Genomic DNA, 19,478 nt, shown 5'->3' on the forward strand with positions numbered 1-19,478 from the left:
ATTTCTTCAAAGTCTGTGTATTTTAGGCTCTTCTAAAACTGTGCACTGAAATCTTATGTGTAAAATATAATCTAGTCCATCCATTTCTCCCTTCCCCCTGTGCCCTTTCTTCCTCCTTTGAATCTTTTCTCCAGTGTGAAGTGAAGGAAATACCAGGACTTGGTGTCTCCCTTAATCGTGGTTTGATTTTAGTCAGCTATCAACTTTGACAAGAATACAGACATCCACAGTGCCACCTCCCACAACCAAGCAGTCTCAGTACGGAGTAAGGAAAAACAGCCAGCACGCTTCTCTAATGTAACCTGCAGAGGTGGTTCTTCCCGGGTTCACAGTCAGCTTGCATCGTTGATGCCAGACCGCACCCTCTCACTCTGAGTGTTCTCACGAGACTTTAACTGCGCTTAAGTCTCAATCCAAAACTACGATTGGCGCCTGCCTTACCAACCAATGTGGTCTTCCTAGAACCCAGGGAAGACACACAAAGCCTCAACCCAGAAGGAAGAAGTCCTGCATGCCTTATTAGAAATGCTTTTTTACTTTGAAACTATTTACAACTTACAGAAAAATCACAAGAATAGAACCGTGACCTCCCACTTAACCTTTACCTAGATCCTCCGATTATTAACAGCATGACATGTTGACTTTCTAACTCTCTGTATACTTACTACTATTTTATTTTACTTTTTATTTAAAATTTTTTCTGATTATTTGAGAAAAAGCTGTAGATGTCAGGATCTTTTACCTGTAAGGACTTTGTCAAAATAAACATTTTCTTACATAACCAAAATACAATGACCAAAATCAGAAAATTGAATATTAATGCAATGCACTATCAAATTATGTGTAACTGTTAAAATGACAGTTTCCCTTTTTTATTTAAGTTAAATTATTAGGATTAAAAAAACAGAAATATGTAGACTAAAATGTAAAAATGTCCACTTAACTTTCTCCATCATCTCATCCACTCCCCAGGGTAACCAGTGTTAACATTTTTACATAAGTGGTGTTACAGTTCTCTACAAACTACAGACATAAGACATATTTTTTTTAAGTTTTAAGTCCCTTACATTGTTTTGCAGAACTTTTCATGCTAATACATATGGGTCTATCATTCTTTTTCTTTCCTGTATTTATATAGTATTCCATAGTTTGTATGTGCTGAAATGTATTCAATCTATCCACGCTGATGGTAATGTAGCCTGTTTTCATTTGTATTTTGCTGTTGCTGGCCACTCTGAAATGACCACCTTGGCATACACACATGTCTTTGTGCATACATGTGAGCACCTGTAAGGGCTAGATTCCTAGAACAGGAAATTCTGGATTGAAGGGAACAAACTTTTAAACAATTTGATTCAGAAATGTGCCCTTCCTGGGAACTCACTTACTTTTCTCTTTCAGCCACTTCTTCAAGCAACCGGCCATTGTGCCTCCTCGGTTCGTCTTCTAGGAATCTTGTAGGTCGAGCGTTAGACCCCTCTCTTCAAATATACATGAAATTCAACCTTAAAGCTCTGTGTACCACCACAGCTTTTGGTTTCATCTCACCTCCTCCATAATCTCATTTTTAACTTTGCTTGAATATGTAGCAACTTAATACAATTTTTATTGTACTTTATCTTTACGTGTATATAAATTTGCATACTGAGTCCTTCCAGAACAAGATGGCCAGTGAGCACATAAAGTGGTTGAATTTAGGTTTAATGACAGTCCTGGGGGTAGGGAGAGGGGCAGATAATAAACGCGTCTGCTGAGTGGGGTCCGCTTCACCCCGGGCACTTCGTAGAACTAGCTCACTTCCTCTTCCTGACACTTTTTAAAGATGGGGGTCATTGTTCCTAGGGTGCAGATGAAACCAGATCTGGGAGACTTCAAAGCCCATGTCCTCATCCCTGTGTCCCCTTCTGCCACCAAGGTGCTGAAAGGTGAGCTCTCAGGGTGACTGGTGAGTGTGGCCCCCTTCCACGAGCTTATCCCTTGTCGCTTCCAAGGCCTCTTCTAAAAGGCAGTTGGGATGCAGGCCAGATGTGCACCTTGGGCTTGCTCTGGTCCTCCCTGGGGGAGGGGGCCTGAGGCTCAGAACACATCTGTGTCTGTTGCATTAAGCGAACTGTCGCCCACTCCCTCCCCCTAGAGGCTTTGAGATAGAAAATAGAGGTCAGATGATGACCTCTGAGTGTATGTATCAAGCCCCACTGATGTCGATTAAAGCAAAAGGGTTTTGGCGATGGCAGGAAGAACTGGGATGAGCCCTGGGGTAGGACTTCTGCCCAGTGAGAGAAACTAAGTGCAAAAACGAGGGAAACATGGAGGTAAGCATGGAATCCCCTTCTAAGAGCCTTTAAGAATAGGCCAAACCCTCAGCCATCTGGAGCTGAGCATGGAGAATCAATGAGGCCCCTTGTCACAGCCCTGCTAAGCCTCCTTAGAAAACTGCCAATCCCGGTGTCGGCTGGTCATTACCTCCATAACTCAGGGCTCTCTTTTTGTGGCAAATTTCAGTGGAGACCACTAGGTGGTGATAGTTCAACACAAATGAATTCACAAGGCAGGGTGTGTATTTTGTCCTTCTCCTGCTCGCAGAATCCTGCACAATTCCAGGCATACAGTAAGTGCTCCACAAAAGACGCAAAATCTCTACTTGTGCAGGACTGTTCAGAGGACCTGGAAAATGCAGATCTGGTTCTAAGCTCAGCCCCGTGCACTGGCTCAATTAACACTCTCTGAAGAGGAGGAGAGGAAGGATCGTTATTTTGATTGATTTCTTACTTGTATTTGTTTACTCATGTCTGGATTGATTAAAGGAACCAGTTCTTGGTTCTCCTATATTGCTTCACACTGTCTCAGACCCTCATATAATACACGATTAAGATAGAGAGAGGGAAGGTTAGAATCAGGAACAAAAGTGGAGCTAGGGAGCGAACCTAGGACCAGACACTGTAGGTGGGCAAACAAGCTCTGGGGAAAGTAGTCTTCCACTGCTCAGCTCGGAAACCAGTGAGTGAAGAGATGCCATTTCACAGCCTCCAATGTAAATGAGCCCGCAGGCGGATACGGGGAATGATTTAGGGACAAAGGCTCAACCCTTGAAAGCTGTGGTATGACTCATGGAACCCCAATGTCAATGTCCAAGTTACATCAGCAGCAAAAAGGGTCCCCATGGCCAGGGATCACCCAGCAGAGCATTGAGCCTAAAAGGCAAGCTTCCTTCTCTTTGTACAAACTCTGGGGCACCCACTCTCCGGACTCGGGGCTCAGCTCTGGGCCCCTCACCACTGGGGAACTGTGCTGAGGCTGCAGAAGCCACGTGAAAGACCCTGGGTCAGGCGCTCTGCCGCTCCATTAGCCCGCACGCTAATCTGTTCTTGCGCCGTCTTCCTTCCCAGTACCTGCTCCTTCTCTCCGCCCCTCTGCTTCCCAGCATTCCTTCTGCGATGCCTCCTGATAATCACCTCTTAAACTCTTCTACCCGCCTCTGATCTTACCGCTTCCAGCCCAGGGAGGCAGCTAGAGAGGTCAAGCCTCACCTCAGGACAAACTGCCTCCGTCAGTCCCCACTGTGGTGTGGCAGTGGAAGCCCTCTGGCCTCAGCTCGCCTCTTGGGCTTATTCACACCCCCTCCCCACGTGCTCTCCATCCCAGCCTCGTCTTCTCAGTGGCCAGGAGCCACCATATCTTGTCACCCACTTAGTTCCTGGGCTCAGACTCTTCACACTGTCTGGGGTGTCTTTTTCCCACTTGGTGGCCTCTCCCTCATCTAGGTTCATATAGCATCTCTCTCTTTTCCCGTTCCCTTCCTCCCACCGCCCAGCAGAGGGCTCGACAGGTGTTTGGTGTATAATAAGTATTTGAAAAATCATAAACTTCATTGAGCCCATCGGACGGATACAGAGACTGCTCTGTGGGGACAGTTTCTTTAGTCTAGAAGGACAACAGCTGAGAAGGGACACGGTGGAAAGTCAGGAAGCCCTAGGGAAAACAGCGGGGCACGGGAACTCCCGGGGTGCGTCTGTCCCTTGGTCCCTGGACTGCCGCTGTCTCTGCTCTCAGACCCGCCCCACCGCTCTCTCGCAAGCTGTGCTCGCCAGGCCTCTTGCCGCTGGTCTCTGTCTAGGGTCCGCAGGAGGTCAGAGCTTGGGGGGAAGGGAGAAGTCAGGGCATTTCTCCTCTCTCTGCTCTGGGTGGAGCAGGGCATTTTTTGGCCCTGGCTTCTGGGTTTTGAAAAACACCATCACCCCCTGAGCCCCACAGTCCTGGAGGGAGGTTCGCATCTGGCTGTTGCTAAATTTTGAGTTATTTTGCGGTCCTTGTTTGGCTTTTTAGCCTCCTCACCCCCCACTGCGGCCCGCCTTCTGTATGTGCCATCCTGGAGTGGTTTTGGTTTTCCTGGCCGTTGTAGTCTTCTCGCTGAGATCAGCTGAAGGCTCAGCCCTGGGGTTCCTGGATCAATCTTGGTCCTTGCTTCTACATAGGGGGTCCCTTACCTTGACTGTAGTATTTCTGCAAGGCAGCCACCAGTGGCCCATGTAAGAGCCTGACATCACATGCCTTATGATGCCTCGTATATTAAATATGTACCTTATGTAGCATGTACCTTAGGACTTCCTGTGGGAGACTTTGGAGACCTGGGTCCCTGAGAGGACCACCATCACACGCCCTTTGGTTCTCATGCAGGAGGATCTGGGAACCTGGCAGAACGAGGTAGGTAGGGGTGGTGGGTGGTGCAAGACCACAGCCCGCATGTAGCCACCATTTCCAGGATGCTAAGTACCCACTGTGCCATGACATTTGGAAGAAGAATGTACAAAACACATTCAGAGGGTAGTAAACTTCAGGAATTCTTTATGCCAGGAGCTGGTGCCAATAGGAAATATAAAACCCATCCTGGGAGGCCTGGCAGGACTCCACAGCCGATCTGTGCAGGATCGCTAAGGGGAAGGGCCCTGTCACGCAGCCATCCGGCTGGAGCAGCGGAACGGACTTAGGGAACCCTGTTGGGAGCCAGAACCTGGGCTGGGTGGAGCCAGAGCTGACCCCCTGGGGGTTCCCATGCTCCTTTGCAGAACGGCAGGGAGTGAAGTGACTCTTTCCAACCTCTGGTGGAGCTAGAGGTGTAGGGATTGAGGCTCGGGGAGTGGGGCTGGAGAGGAGGCGGAGTGGCCACTCGAAGGAGGTGGACATTTCCCCTGGAGCAGAGAAATAAAAATATTTAAAGCTTCAGTTTGACAAGTCAATATAACTCTCATTGAGCAAGGAGAGAAGAAGAAAGACAGGGCTAAAAGAGAGTGAGGAAAAGAGACCTGGGGACCAGAGGAGAAGGGTGTTTCTACCGAGGCCGCTGGGGTGGGACGTCAGGGAAGGCTGGGACTCGACGTGCAGGGCGCTCATGGCCATGTTGTCTGGCAGCGCTGCCTGCGTTGCCTCAGCGCCGCCCTGTGCCAGGGATCGTGGGCATTCCCACCCTAGCTATGGAGACAGGTAACCAAGCAGCTGTTCAGGGTTGTGTGTGATGTGTGTTCTCACATGGGGTCATGCTCGTGGCTGAGGAAGCTCGAAGAAGCACCTTCCCAGGTCAGTTTGGGAGGCCAGGGGAGGCTTCTAGGAGGAAAGCACTTTTGGGTGAGGTCTGGAAGGATTTGGTTGTCCAGGAAAAGAGGGGGCAGTGGCAGGGGGAAAGGTGTGGAAGGTGCGCGAGAGTGGTACTCAGAGGCCTGGAGGGAGAGAGAGCTGGGGCTGCTTTGGGAGCTGGAGTGTGGGGTAGCGAGGTGGGTGGGGGGAGGACAGGGAGACGGGAGATGTAAGGGGTGGTGGACGGTGTCCTGGAAGGCCTGCTGCTACTTGAGGAGTTCGGAGGACTGTGAGCAATGGGGAAGGGTGATAAAACCAGATCACGGTCTAGGCAGGCCACCTGGCTGCAAAGGGGGAACGTGATGGGAGAGCAGGAAGACTGAGGGAGAGACCACACAGACAGCTGTTGCAATGGTTCATCTGACACTGGCTTCCGGTTGCCCCAGGCTACGCTGTGAGTGCAAACAATCCAGCCGCAACAACCAAGGGACAGATGGGGCCCGTGCCCTCACTGACCAGGGTCCCCGCGGCTCCAGTGGGGCTCCCTCTGGCTTAGAGAGGGGGGCACCCGAGGAGCTGCTTTGGGAGCAGCTGCGGGAGAGAGGTCAGGGCCCGCCAGACTCCGAGAGGTGCGTCCCACGCGTGCACGTGAAGTGTCTGAGCTCCCCAGCCCCACATGGGGCCACGCACTGTGACTCAGAGGGAGGGGCGCTTTTGGAGGCAGAGGTTTAATGGCAGCTGGAGAGTTGTGAGAGAGCGCGTTTTTCGGGAATGTATGTGAAGGAGGCATCTCTATACAGCTAAATTCCTTTATTAACTTAATGAGTTTGGCTGCTTTCCTGGAAATGCAAGTGCCATTTGGCACTGTCGCTGCTGCTTCAGAAAGGGTGTCATTAAACTAAGAATCTGCAGGTTCAGAAAGGGTGTCATTAAACTAAGAATCTGCAGGAACGCTCAATGGCGCTAACGAAGCTGTGCGGGGGACGGCAGAGCATCACGCGGACTTAGGAAGGGTCTTCAGAATGGACAACACTCACCTGGGGCCGGTGTGCAGTTAGCGGGTGAGGGTGGGGGTTGGCGGAGGAGACGCCAGCAACGATCTGGATGATCCAATCCATCCAGGTAATAATGAGTAATATTTAAAGGACTAATATTAAAGTCACAGCAAAGTTGAAGTAGAGACTTCAAAGGGGTCAAAATGCCACCCAAATTTTCTCCATCCCCATTCATGGATGCAGCCTCCAGACAGGGTTTCCAAAGGCAGGATCCAAGTGTCCGGCTTTGTTCTTTCCACGCCCCAGCCTGGGGTCACACTCCCAGCCCCACGGAGAGGGACCCTTGAGACAAATATTGTACTTTCTCCAAACACTGGACCGTGCTCAGAACACCGAGGGCTGAGGCTAGAGCACTAGACAAAATGCGAACAGAGACCTCTCTCTCTGTCCCTTTTGCCCTTTGGAATGGGAGGGGAATTAAAATGAGGGGAAGACTTGGGGAGTCCTTGGGCCTTTGAATTCATAATATTGTTGTGACACGCTCTCTAAGTTGAGTTTGGACCTGGTTGGACGTGGATGCCATGGGACAATGAAACTTTCCCAAATGATGTTATAGCCCAAGATGTCACCTGAATCCCTGTGCTGGCAGGTCCCCAGGAGCCACAGGCACAGAGAGCAGGGATGGAGCGGCCGCAGCAACCGCCTGCTGTTTGCCCCTTACGCTCTCTGACCCTTGCGGCAAGTCCCTTTGCCACCGAGAAGTGGAGGCTCAGAGAAGTTCAGATGCCTGGCAAGGCCCACCCAGCTGGTCAGAGCCAGAACTGGGACCGAAGCCAGATGGTCTTGTGCTGAAGCCGGGCCCTTTCCCTTGTACCTCTCCTTGCTGAACAGGAAGGTGCATGTCGGGGGAACTGTGGAAAGTCAGGTCTGAGACCAGCCCGGCCTGGGGAAGATGTCTGTGGCTCCCTCACCCCGCCTTGGCTCCCGTCCCAGGCGAGGGTTCCACACGGTTGAGTGCTTTTGTAAAATTCTTATTTTTCAATTACATGCTCATGGTAACAAATCCAGACAACACGTAAGTTGATCAAATGGGTGGGGAAAGTCCTTCCCCATCCCCCCACCCTCGTCGGAGACCTTGTCCTGTGCTTGTCACGTGTGGTTGAGAGAGCCGGCTCGGGGGCAGGCTGCCAGGCCTGATCTCGGGCTCCCGTGGTGACTAACGCACAGCCTTGGGAAAGTCCCTTCACTCCTCTCTGCATCAGTTTCTTATCTGAAAAACAGAATAATAGTACTTACTGCATGAGACTGTTGCAAGGATTAAATATTTAGGTAAGTGCCTTGCAAAGAATAAATATTCAAAAAATCATTAGCTTTTTAAAAATTTTATTTAATTTATTTTTAGAGAGAGGAGAAGGGAGGGAGAAAAAGAGAAACATCGATGTGTGGTTGCCTCTCGCACGCCTCCAGCTGGGGGCCTGGCCTGCACCCCAGGCATGTGCCCTGACCAGGGATTGAACCAGCAACCCTTTGGTTCACAGGCCGGCACTCAGTCCACTGAGCCACACCAGTCAGAGCCCATTTTTATTATATGGCTGGTAAAACCCAAAATGAGTATGAATGCTATACATACTGTGCTGCAACTTCCCTTTTCACTTTACAATATGCTGTAGACTTCTTTCCAAGTCTGTACATATGGCATTTTTTAAAATGTTTGTATAGAATTTTATTTGCATGAAGGTACTATAATCATTTAGATATGGACAGACATTTAAATTATGGCCATGTGCCACCTAACAACGTTTCAGTCAACAATGGACCGCATATATGATGGGGGTCCCATAAGATTATAACGCAGCTCAATTTCCTGTAAGAAATGGAAAGATGTGTGGTTCAGGAGGAACTTTTTTTTCTCTGATGGGAGCAATATCTGTGGGGCTCGGCAGTAGATTCCCTCTATGCACAACGCCTCGATTTGAGAGCACAGGTTACATTCCAGTCATTCAGCCACCGACCTGTCTCAGCACAGAGGAGCCTGTCTCCCCAGCACTACATATGCAGAGGGTGTAACACCGCCCCACCCCCCAGTCTAGCTTGATGGTCTTCAGAGTGCATTGCTACAACTTCTTTGTTGGGGACCTAAGATCCTGGACAAAGACACAGGTCCACAGGAGCCACCTTAACACGAATTAAGTGCCACTGACACTTCAGGGAAAGCTTTCTGTGGTTGTGTGAAGCCAGCCTGTGCCTGGACTTTGGAAATGTTTTCAAGGTTGTAATCATGGGAAGCATAGATGTTTTATTTCTTCCATTAATTCAATGCCAGAGAGAGTCCCTTATGCTAGATGGGGTCAGTCGGAACAAAAGCAAATTTCTGAAGTCAAAATACTGGTCCTCAGTTCTACACCCTCCATGTTAGGCATGCTTTTTTTTTTCATGGATATCACAAAGTTTCTTTTTTTTTAAACCTCACCTGAGCAATGCTTATTGATTTTAGAGAGACAGTTAGGGGGAGGGAGAAGGAGAAGGGGGGGAGAAACATCGATGTGAGAAAGAAACATCAGTTAATTGCCTCCTCTACGCATCCCGACTGGGGATTGAACCGGCAATCCAAGTATGTGCACTGACCAGGAATCAAACCTGCAGCGTTTTGGCGTACAGGACGGCGCTCCAACCAGCTGAGCCTCTGGGGCAGGGCTCGTGGCTACCACAGTGTTTTATAATCTGATCACTACTCCAACATTCAATAGCCAAAGGACATCGCCATGACAATGCCCTACGTTCCCTTAGCTCTCCATATAGATTTTTTTATTCCCGCTGATCCTCAGGCCACCTTTTATTTCCTCCTTGCGGTCACTACGATGGGGATTGGTGCTTTACCCAGTCAGTTTCTCGATATTTCCAGTCCGTTGAGCCCACATCCCTGTTCCTGGAGCAGCACTGACAGCTTCAATGTTCTATTTCTGACCCTGTTGAAGGGAAGCAGGGGGAGGGCTCGCGGGACCGTGAGCGTAAGGTCTGCAGTCGTGTGCACGGACGGTCCCAGGCCTTTGCATTCCCTCACCGCTCACCCAGGGCAACTTTCAGTCCTGCGAGCTCCGTTCACAGGAAGTGCTCAGTACATAGGTGTACCATGTTTTATGTTCTATACCATGTTATTACTGTACTTTTCTGTATTTAGATATGTTTAGATATACAAGTACTTACCATTGGTTACACCTTCTTACCGTACTCAGTACAGTAACATGCTGTGCACATTCATAGTCTAGCAGCAATAGGCTAGATCATATAGCTTAGGAGCATAGTAGGCTAAAGCACCTAGGTTTGTGTACGTACACCTCTATCATGTTCACACAATGATGAAATCACTTACCAATGCATTTCTTATTACACTGAGTTGTTGAGCAATGCATCACTGTATTTCCACTAAAAAAATAAAAAAAGCTACAAACAATGTTGTATTACATGGTCATGCCAGGAATTCTGTAAGGTATCAATTCTAGTGGTGAGATGACAGGATTTTAGGGTATATATATTTTAAATTTGATTATACACTTATACATTTTTGCCAATATACGGTGCCAATTATATTTTCACTGTCAGAGTAATGAGAAAGCCTACTTATTCAACCTTAAGCAACACTAGATTCATTTATCTTATACTTGCCAGATTAAAGAACTATCTAAATAATTTTGTACAAGGTAAAGATGTTTGTACTGTTAACCTAAAAATAAAAGGCCTTTCAAAGTGACAGGCCGTGAGCATTTATTTGAGATGGAAGAACAGCTATTCAGGCACAAACCCAAATAGTGTTCTGGTTAGGAGACAAAGGCACGGGGCATTTATGAGAAGCGGAAGGCAGACCATCAACATCAATAGACGGAAGCCATTTCTCTAGGTGCAGATAGGCTAACATAGCACCGCTAATTCTAAACAATGTTTTTAATTTTCAGTCCGTAGTCATCAGCCCTTGCAGTCACATTTATTGTTATCCTTATGAACTGTTCTTTGGGACACAACATTGCTTCAGGCCCAGTCCAGAGGTTATTTTGCACTTTTAACAATCCAAAGGTTTAAAGCATAAAATGTGCAAGACAGTTCCTTTGGGGTTGCAGCTCTGACTCCATTTTAAAGTGGCTCCGTTTATGTTATTTTTACAGTGCAAAGGTAAGTTAGGTCCCTACTCTATACCATCGACATGCACAGGTCACGTAAAAGAGACCAGCAACCCACAGAGAAAAGACGTAAGCCCCTTCAGCACAATTTTGAACTAGATGAATGTATTCAGGAGCATGACTCAAACATTCTCTAGTCCTTATGACAGCTATTCTTCCTGTGTCAGAGATGAGAAAATGGAGTATTGGAGAGATTAAGTAGCTTGCCTGAGGTCAGGCAGCTGGTGAGTGGCCGAACTTAGGACCCGAACTCACCCCTCCGTGACGTCAGGGTGTGCTCTGTCTGTCCGAGCAGGCTGTCTCCAGGGAGAGGTCCACAGAAGCAAACACTTTGGATTGGAAGCAACTGGTGAGGCCTCAAAGAAGTTCGGCATGCAGAGCTCCAAGCGGTTCAACTCTGCCACGCGTCTTGTGTGGCGTTAGAAAACTTCCCCATCTCTGAAGCAGAGGGACTGAGCTATAATAGAAAAGTGCTGGGGCCATCAGAAAGTGCTCTTGTCCCTCTCTGCCGCTCAGGATGGAGGGGCTGAGAGTCAGGCGGCAAGATAGTTCTTCTCCAGTTAGGCTATATTAGCATCCCTGTGTATTTCCCTCAAATAGCCCATAGGCCTTCTCACTTTTCTTTTCTGTGCATGTGTATCAGTGTAGTAAATCCTGAAAGCTTCTGTCTTTATTATTTTTTTTTAAAAACCAAATAGAATCAGAGCCTTTTGTGTTTAAAGGCTGTGTCCATAAATCAGTGCTCCTTGAACGAGAAACGTGTGTGGACCTGCAAAGACAGGGCTTTAAATTATTTATCAAGAAACGATGCCACTTGGAGCCTTAGGCACACTCAGACCCGCAACAAAGCTGGGTGGCTTCCTGTGTGGATTAGAGACACCATACACGGGGCCTCTCACCGTCTGGCTCCTACCCATCTTTTCAACTCCCGTACACCCCGAGCTGCAACCACAGCCATATACTCACAGATTCCCAGATGCTTCACGCTTTGCCCAAACTGTTTCCTCCCCCAGATGTCTTTTTCTATTTATACATCACAAATTCCTGTGTGTCTGCTAAGAGCCATCTTAAAAGTCCCTTTCTTTTAGAATATTTCCCACCTTCCCCTGCCATGGTTAGTAGCTGCCTCCTTTGGATATCTGGCTAGATACTGAGCACTTCAAAGGCAGAGTTTGTTACATCTGCATGTCTAATCGTAGATCATGTCAGGCACATGGTCGAAGTTTGGGTTGTTTAGAGGGGATGGTTTGGTGTCGGTGGGGGGGACATCTGTGCTTGGTCAGCACAATGTGTCTGGCACATGATGCTTATTTAGTTTTAGGCACAATGTGTCTAATGCTTCTGTGAGGGGCTTGGAGGAAGATGCCAGAGGCAGGCGCTTTACCGACTTCGTAGGAAGTGAAAACTTGGACGGGATAGTGAACACATTGGAGGATTATTTATATTTAAAAAGATCTTGCTAGGTTGACAGGATTGCCTGACACTAACAAGATGATGCTGAACGTGGTATGAAAATGTTACTAATAAAAAGGATTATAATCAATGGCTCTCAGTGGGTCGGGTGAGGGAGAGGAAAGAGTCACCGGTGACTAAGGTGTTAAACAGCCCTCTGCATGTTCCATGGCTTTTCATACCCCTGCTAAGGGCAAGCTTAGAAGGGAGGGGACACAAATATGAAGAATTCTGTTCCCTATATCCTCTCTGTTTGTAATGACACCTGGAACTTAGTAGATGATTAGTCAATATTTGTTAAATTAGGAATGAATATTCTAGTGACTTTGCATTTATATTCCGCTTGGAATATTGCCTCCAAATTCTCATTAATTCTTCAAGACTATACTCAGGTGTCACCAACTCTAGGGTACTTTCCCTAGTGAGTGCCTATCCACTGGGCTCTTATTACACTTCGGTTTTAAACATAGAACTTATTATATGTATTGCTGTTATTTGCTTATGGCATGCATCCCCCATTAGACTGAGTGCTTGGCAAAAGCAGAGACTAGGTTTAATTAATCTCTGATTAATCAGTGCATTCCATATCATTGGTGCTCAATAAATGTTTGTGGACTGAATGACTGAGAAATGCTCGCACATGATGCTTACTTAATTTCCAGAAAAACTCAGTGGCCTGAGAACTAGAAACAAATCAAAGGACAAGGTCCATGATGATGGGGGGCAAGACTGGACAGCTTGGGTTCCAGAGATCCCAGGGTGTCACTAAGAACAGCAATTAATCCAGAATTTGTAGGGAGATGTGTGAACCAGAAGCTGTACTTTTGGCCTGTGAAAGTAGGTAGGTTTGATTTCCAAGCTCAAATCCTCAAATCATCCTTTAAGAGATTACATGTAAATTGAGGTTTTCTGACTCTAAACCTAGCACACAGTACACTACGTCACTGCTGTGTCTGGGACAAGCTGGAGTTTGCGGAGCTGTGACAGGGCCCTCGGCCAGGGGGACAGTGGAATAGAGAATGTCCCCAGAGTTGAGGTGGCTGCAGAACTGTAAGACCCGGGTGTCAGAGAACCATCATCTTTCATGTTCAAGGATGATGTCAGGGGATAGGATGCAGAACACATTTTAAAGAATTCTACACACTGTAATTATAGAAACAAACTTCAAATAAGCTTAAGCATAAAAGACACTTTATTGGCTCCCAGCATCCTCAGAAGGGCAGATCAATTACGCTGTGGAGAAGGCAGGGAAGTGCCTGGGTCCCGAAAACAATTGGAACCAAAGACTTTGATGCCAGTCTCTCACTCTCTCTCCATACACTGCCTCTTGGGCATGTCTGTTTCATTTGCTGTTTCCATGATGAATAACCTTCTGAATCTTCACACAGCTTTAAACACCAAAGAGACAGATTCTCTACAACACAAATGAAAACATTCCTAGGGCCTAGACCCATTGGTTCAGAAGGGGTGAGGTGCTCATTCCGTGACTAAGGTCCTCTGGCCATCAGGTGGGATGGAAGAAGAGTTTGTAGAGTAGAGCAGGTGGAGAGGAAGCATTGTCATTTGGAAGACATCTAATTCTTCATTGCATGAGAGGTGATATATAAATTAGGATGACATTGGCTGCAAAGAGGATAAAACTGGACTCAAACAAGCTGAAACAATATGGAGATGTATTAGCTCATATAATGTGAAGTCCAGTGGTGTTCACGCCAGCTCACTCCAATGGCTTCAGGGTCCATTTTGCTACAATCCCCTCATTTGTGGTGCCCTCTTGCGTTGTCTTCAGACATGTTATTTTATGTAGGCAAAACAGAACAAGCAGTTTCTGGCTTCATGTCCACACATAAAATCCAGAGGAAGAGAAAACTTCTGGAAGTTTTTTCATAAGAACAAGGAAGCTGTACTCTTAGGGCCCTCTAGCAAACCCCTCCCTGTGTTTTGCTGGTTCCAATTTGGTTGCATATCCTTTCCTGAACAAGTTGATGGCCAGGGAATTCCATTGCTGTCAGGTTTAACCCTCTCCATCTCTGAGCCCATGGCAGGGAGATTGGGATATCTCTGGTGAATTAGACTAATTAGAGCTCATCTAAAACACTGGAGTGCTGCACAATGGGAGAGAGTGTACCATTGTAACAAAACATGTACCACTTAGTGGTTTAAAATATCATCTATTTATTAAGTTTGAGTTTTGTGGGTCAGCAATTCAGGCTGTGCTCAGGGGGATGGTTCTTCTGTCGGGCCTGGCTCTCTCTACAGCTGATGGGCCAGCTGTGGCTGAACGGTTTTGGATGTCTTTTCTGAGATGGCTGGGGACTCTTCCCACGGCTGTCACCCTCCAGCAGGCTATCCTGGGCTTGTTTACATGGTCGTCTCAGGGTTCCAAGAACAGAAAGAGAGGATAAGCCCTCGCGCACAAACACTTTTCAGGTTGTTTCAGGTTTGCCATTATCCCATTGGCTGGAACAAATCACATGGCAACCTCAGAATCAGGTGTGGGGAGGGTAACTCATGGGGGGGGGCGGTTCAGGAGGGAGAGAATAAATATGGAGCCATAAAGGCAACAATTTACCACTGTGAAGAGAAGTGATATTAGGAGAGAACCACAGTCTCTACAGAAGGTGCATGGAAAGGGTCCTAGAGAAAGTACAGGGTGTTGGACACTTTGATTTCAATATAACAGGATATATTGGGGCAAATGTTGGGGTACAGTATACATCTGGATAAGAGGAGGGTTAGTTAAGCTCATTAGGCTGGAGAAAAGGGGTTTGCATTTAGGAGTGCAAATAAGTACCAGGGGAACTTAATATCTCTTCTACTTGTAAAATGTGAGGTTCTCAATGAGGCATTTGCATGTACTGTCTCATTTAATCCTTAGAGTTGCAGGTGAAGAAACAGGTTCAGAGAGGTTAAGCAACTTGGCCAAGGCCATATGGTGAGTAAGGATGGATTTCAGCTCAGTTCTCTTTGGCTCTCAAGCCTGAAGGAGCCACGATTTGGCTGAGGCAGAATGGCAGCGAAGCAGAAGGAGGGAAGGGGAGTGGAGGAGTCCTGAAGCGAGGGGACTCATAGCAGCGACTCACCTCAGTGTTGTTGGATAGAGTGAGCCTGGATGAATTGCCTCCCGCCAGCATGGAGTCCTGGACTGACTTCCTCAGGGAGGTAACTTGTCTCTGCTCCAGCCCTCCTGCCCTGTAGCATCTGGGCACCAGTAGTACCTCGCGCTGGAGCGGCACATCCTGTGTGCCGGCTGCTACATTAACGGTTTTACAGCCGTCATCTCAGTCCCTACAACAGTACCCATGTGAGAGGTGCTGCCGTTATTCCACGTTCTACACATGGGACAAATACAGCCAGAGAAGGAAGTTACCTATTTGTGTTCACAGAGTGAGTGGAGGGGCAGGGCTTGAGGGGAGGTGGCGCTGGGACCCGCAGTTCCTGCTCTGAAATGCTCGGTGCTCTGCCTCACGGAGGCAGCATGTGTGCCAAAGGCAAGGGTGGTGGGAGGTGGAGAGCCTGCTTACGGGGACCCTCGCGGTGAGCAGTGTGAATTGTCACCATCATAAGCGTGTGCGGGCTTACTGCCACTGACCGAGGATTGGGCTAAGTGTTTTATATATCTTAATCCTCAAAAGGACCTGGGTACAGGAACCAGTAGTTTGCCCATTTTAGAGACAAGGAAACTGAGGATGAGAGAGGTAAATCCATTTGCTGAAAACCACACCACACCACCGATCAGGGCCAAAGCCACAGGCAAAGCTGGTCCTGGCTGACCGCAAAGCCCACGCTTACCCACTGTCCTATCCAGCTCCGCATTATGGATCAAACTGTGGCTCCTCCTCTCCCAGCAGAGACTGCAGTTACAGCCTGATGCCCCTCAGGTGTAAAGGAGCAGTGAGGTCCCGGACTTCTGAGGACTAACTGGGACTAAGTCCAGCGTGAGAAGTCCAGAGGTTGCCTCTCTCTGCGGGAGGGGCTCCGCCTTCTGCGGGGAGAGCGCCTCTGCACCTAGATGAGCCAGACTGGGTTCACACACGGCTTTTCGGCCTCTCACATCATGCTATAAACCTTCAATTCTGTGCCCGCCAGGCAGGCAGGAGCTGAGTGAGAATGGTGTCCTCCCTCCGAATCAAATACTTCCCACAAACCCTTTTCTCCCCAAAGTCATTACTAACAATCTCCATCCCTGCAGCATCTGCTAACGATTTATTATTACATGGGTTGTATAACATTTTCATAAACATAACATTTTTCACCCCGCTTTGCGTTAATTACAAATGACTTCCAAGCAGGAAGCCTTTCCTCCAGCAATCCGCTGCAGACAGTGGCACACTGTTGCTCCCTCACCTGAAGCAAGAATTTGCCCCCTTTCTCCAGCTTCTACTGCCTTCCCTCATTGCTCACCATCGCTCTGAGCGAGTCATGCAAACCAACAGAAAAGGCCTCTGACACGTTTGGCTCAGAGCTTCTTCCTCCTGAAAGCAGGTTCCAAAAATATGTGGGCGCTTTTAGAAAACTGAGTCCCAGTTTCTCATTGAATGGACACAGAACTTTTCCTCAGGGCTCTCTCTCCCTCACTGCCTATGTCCATAAGATGTGCAAGAAATTGTGGTGTCTGAGGGACTTGAAGTTCACTTAGTCAGTGAGGTGACAGTGTTGCTAGGTGGGAAGTAAGGCTGATCGAACATGGCTCTCCAAATTAGTGCATTTTCCAGCATTTTAAGGTAACAAAATAACAGCTAATAGCTAATGTTTATATAGTTCTACCATGTGTCAGGCACTGTTCTAAGTCACATATTACACAGCATTCTTACAACCACTCTGAAGTACCTACTATTAGTATTCCCATTTTACAGATGAGGAAGCTGAGGCACAGAGTGCTAAGTAACTTGTGATTTGCCCAACATCACATAGCTGCTGAGGGGTAGAGTCAGGATTCAAATCCAGGTAGTCCCACTTTGGTCTGAGCTCTTATCCATTCTGTTGCCCAGCCTTTATGTAGTGTACAACCTACTCACTTTCATAGGATGATAACGATGTTTTTGAAGACTATAGCGCAGAGATGTTGGATGAAGCGGTGTGAACAAAGACCATGAGTTTTGTAGAAAAAGCAGAGGGTTGCACCATTTTTAGGGTTTCCTCCCCGCACCAAACTAATGGGATCTTCCTCTCCCTTCACGCAGTGGAATCGCCTCCCTCAGCTCTGTGCCTGTGAGAGATTCTGGTGGAAGGGACATTCTTGGAATTAATTGGAGGATCCGAGTTTGAGGCCTGGTGTCATCCCTTGTTGGCTACTGAGTGTGAAAGGAACACCAGACCTGGTTCTGGGCCTGGCCTTCCGCTAACCAGCCCTGTGCCCTCAGGCATGTTTTTTCCCTCCCTTGATCTTACTTTTTGCATCTGAAGAACAAAGGAGTTAAAAGGGGGTCATGAACAATGTCACATCTTGCTTGAATGGCAATTCTATGGTACAGGACACAAAAATCATTCATTCAGTGAGCCAACTTGAAATCCTTTTGGTGGTGGCCACATGGTGCGCCTTGTGGAGAACAATTCTGAGTTCAAATTTAGACTTAGAGGAAAAGAGTGCCTTGATCTCTTTGTGAGTATGCCTGAGGGGACAGTGGTGACTGTCACAGCAGCTTTTGGACACTTTAGTCTCACTCACTTCACTTTTCAGATCAGGCAGCCAAAGCATAGAGGTTAAATAATTTTTCTAAGGCCTCCTCATGAGGAAATAATGAAATTGGGATTAGAAGCCAGTTCTTTTGCATCTCTGCTATTTAACAGTCACTGTGTAATAGCTAATAAGGCAGTATAATAGCCCTGTATAATAGCTAACAATAGCTGTCATAATAGCCAATAATGGCTGACATTTACTCAGAACTCACTATGTCCTCACTATGTGTGGTAGATTAAATTATTGTTCATCACACATCCCTTTCTTTTTTAAAAAAATTTATTTTAGAGAGAGGGAGGGGGAGAGAGAGAGAAACATCAATTTGTTGTTCCACTTATTTATTTTTGTATGTGCCCTGACCAGAGATTAAACCCATGACCACCTTGAAGCATCGAGATGAAGCTCTAAACAGTTGAGCTACCCAGCCAGGGACACAGTCCTTTCTCCCCAACCTTCAATCCATAGAAAATGAGTGAGAGGTAAGTGCTTGGTGTTGTAAGACCCTGTGATCTTGTGATTGTTACATAGCAATAGCTACCTTCTGTGGAACTTGGTCCCTGAAATGGAATGCCCCCATAACAAAAACCTGAGCTGTGTGGCACTGCTCTGAGACCAGGTGGTGGGCGGTGAAGCAAGTGTTACAGGAGGCTGGTAGAATAGCACTCCTGTCATGTAACGAAGAAACATTTGGTAAAGCTGTCACTTGCAATAACCTAGAAGGTAGAAAAATGTGCCTAATGCATCTGTTGAGTTGGGTAAAGAGATTTGAGGCAAGATGTTGAAAGTATGAACTGGCTGCTGCTAATTACATTTGAAAGAGATAAATTCAAGAAGGAACTGGCCAGTTTGCAAGCAGAATTTCAAGGGGCTGTTGAGAGCCCAGACAATGCCAGGTTGGAAAACAAAATTATTTCTCACCAAACCAAAGGTACAGCCATTCCAACACAACCTTGAGGAGGGGATGAAACTTAGGCCTTTACAGGTAAGACTTTGTGGGTTTTTTCAGAGCAGGAGCTGACCTATACACACTCTCCCAATTATTTTGCTTGCATTATCTCATTTAATCCTTATAATTATCCCTTAAAATAATAAACCCATATTGTTCGGGTATGGTGAGGTCAACCAGCAGGTTAGGAGATGATTGACACTGAAAAGATAGTTTGTCACAACTCTGAAGAGGGAGGGTCACGCATGCCACACAGGGCCACGTGCGGAAGCACCAGGGGCAGCCAAGAATTAGAGGGAGTGAGGGGAATGTATGGCAGGAGCCTTTGTCATTGTTTCCATGGGGAGGGACAGGCAAGACAAAATAAGCAAATTTAGGATTGGCTGCTTTGAACAATTGCAGTGGGTTCTGGAGCGTGAAGGCCATCCTTTGTTGTCTGGTACCTGGCTCTGGGTGCTCAGGGCAGGAGAATGTTAGCCCTTAGTAGGAGAGCACAGTAGAGGAGGCGGTGGGTGTATGGGCTCTGTATTGGTTAATTTGCATATAATAGAAAGACTTTGAGGAGAAGTCCTCCATACCTCTAGGAATTGGCTAGTCTTGGGAGGGGCAGTCAGGATGAAAAGACATGCTTATTACAGTTCCTGCTATGACCTCCATCTTATAAA

General features: G+C 47.3%; 1 protein-coding gene across 1 annotated transcript in view; it reads right to left on the reverse strand.

The window, feature by feature from the left end:
* The window catches only part of LOC129072259 (NACHT, LRR and PYD domains-containing protein 1-like), an 87,173-nt gene extending 81,779 nt beyond the window's left edge, over positions 1-5,394 (reverse strand). The window contains exon 1 of the mRNA XM_054575674.1: positions 5,331-5,394. Within this exon, the coding sequence (XP_054431649.1) occupies positions 5,331-5,394 (64 nt within the window). The remainder of the gene's footprint in view (positions 1-5,330) is intronic.
* Between the last annotated feature and the right edge of the window lie 14,084 nt (positions 5,395-19,478).

The sequence above is a fragment of the Pteronotus mesoamericanus genome, unplaced genomic scaffold, assembly GCF_021234165.1.
Source record: "Pteronotus mesoamericanus isolate MK-2021 breed Mesoamerican mustached bat unplaced genomic scaffold, CSHL_Meso_final contig_317, whole genome shotgun sequence".
NCBI classification, from domain to species: Eukaryota; Metazoa; Chordata; class Mammalia; order Chiroptera; family Mormoopidae; genus Pteronotus; species Pteronotus mesoamericanus.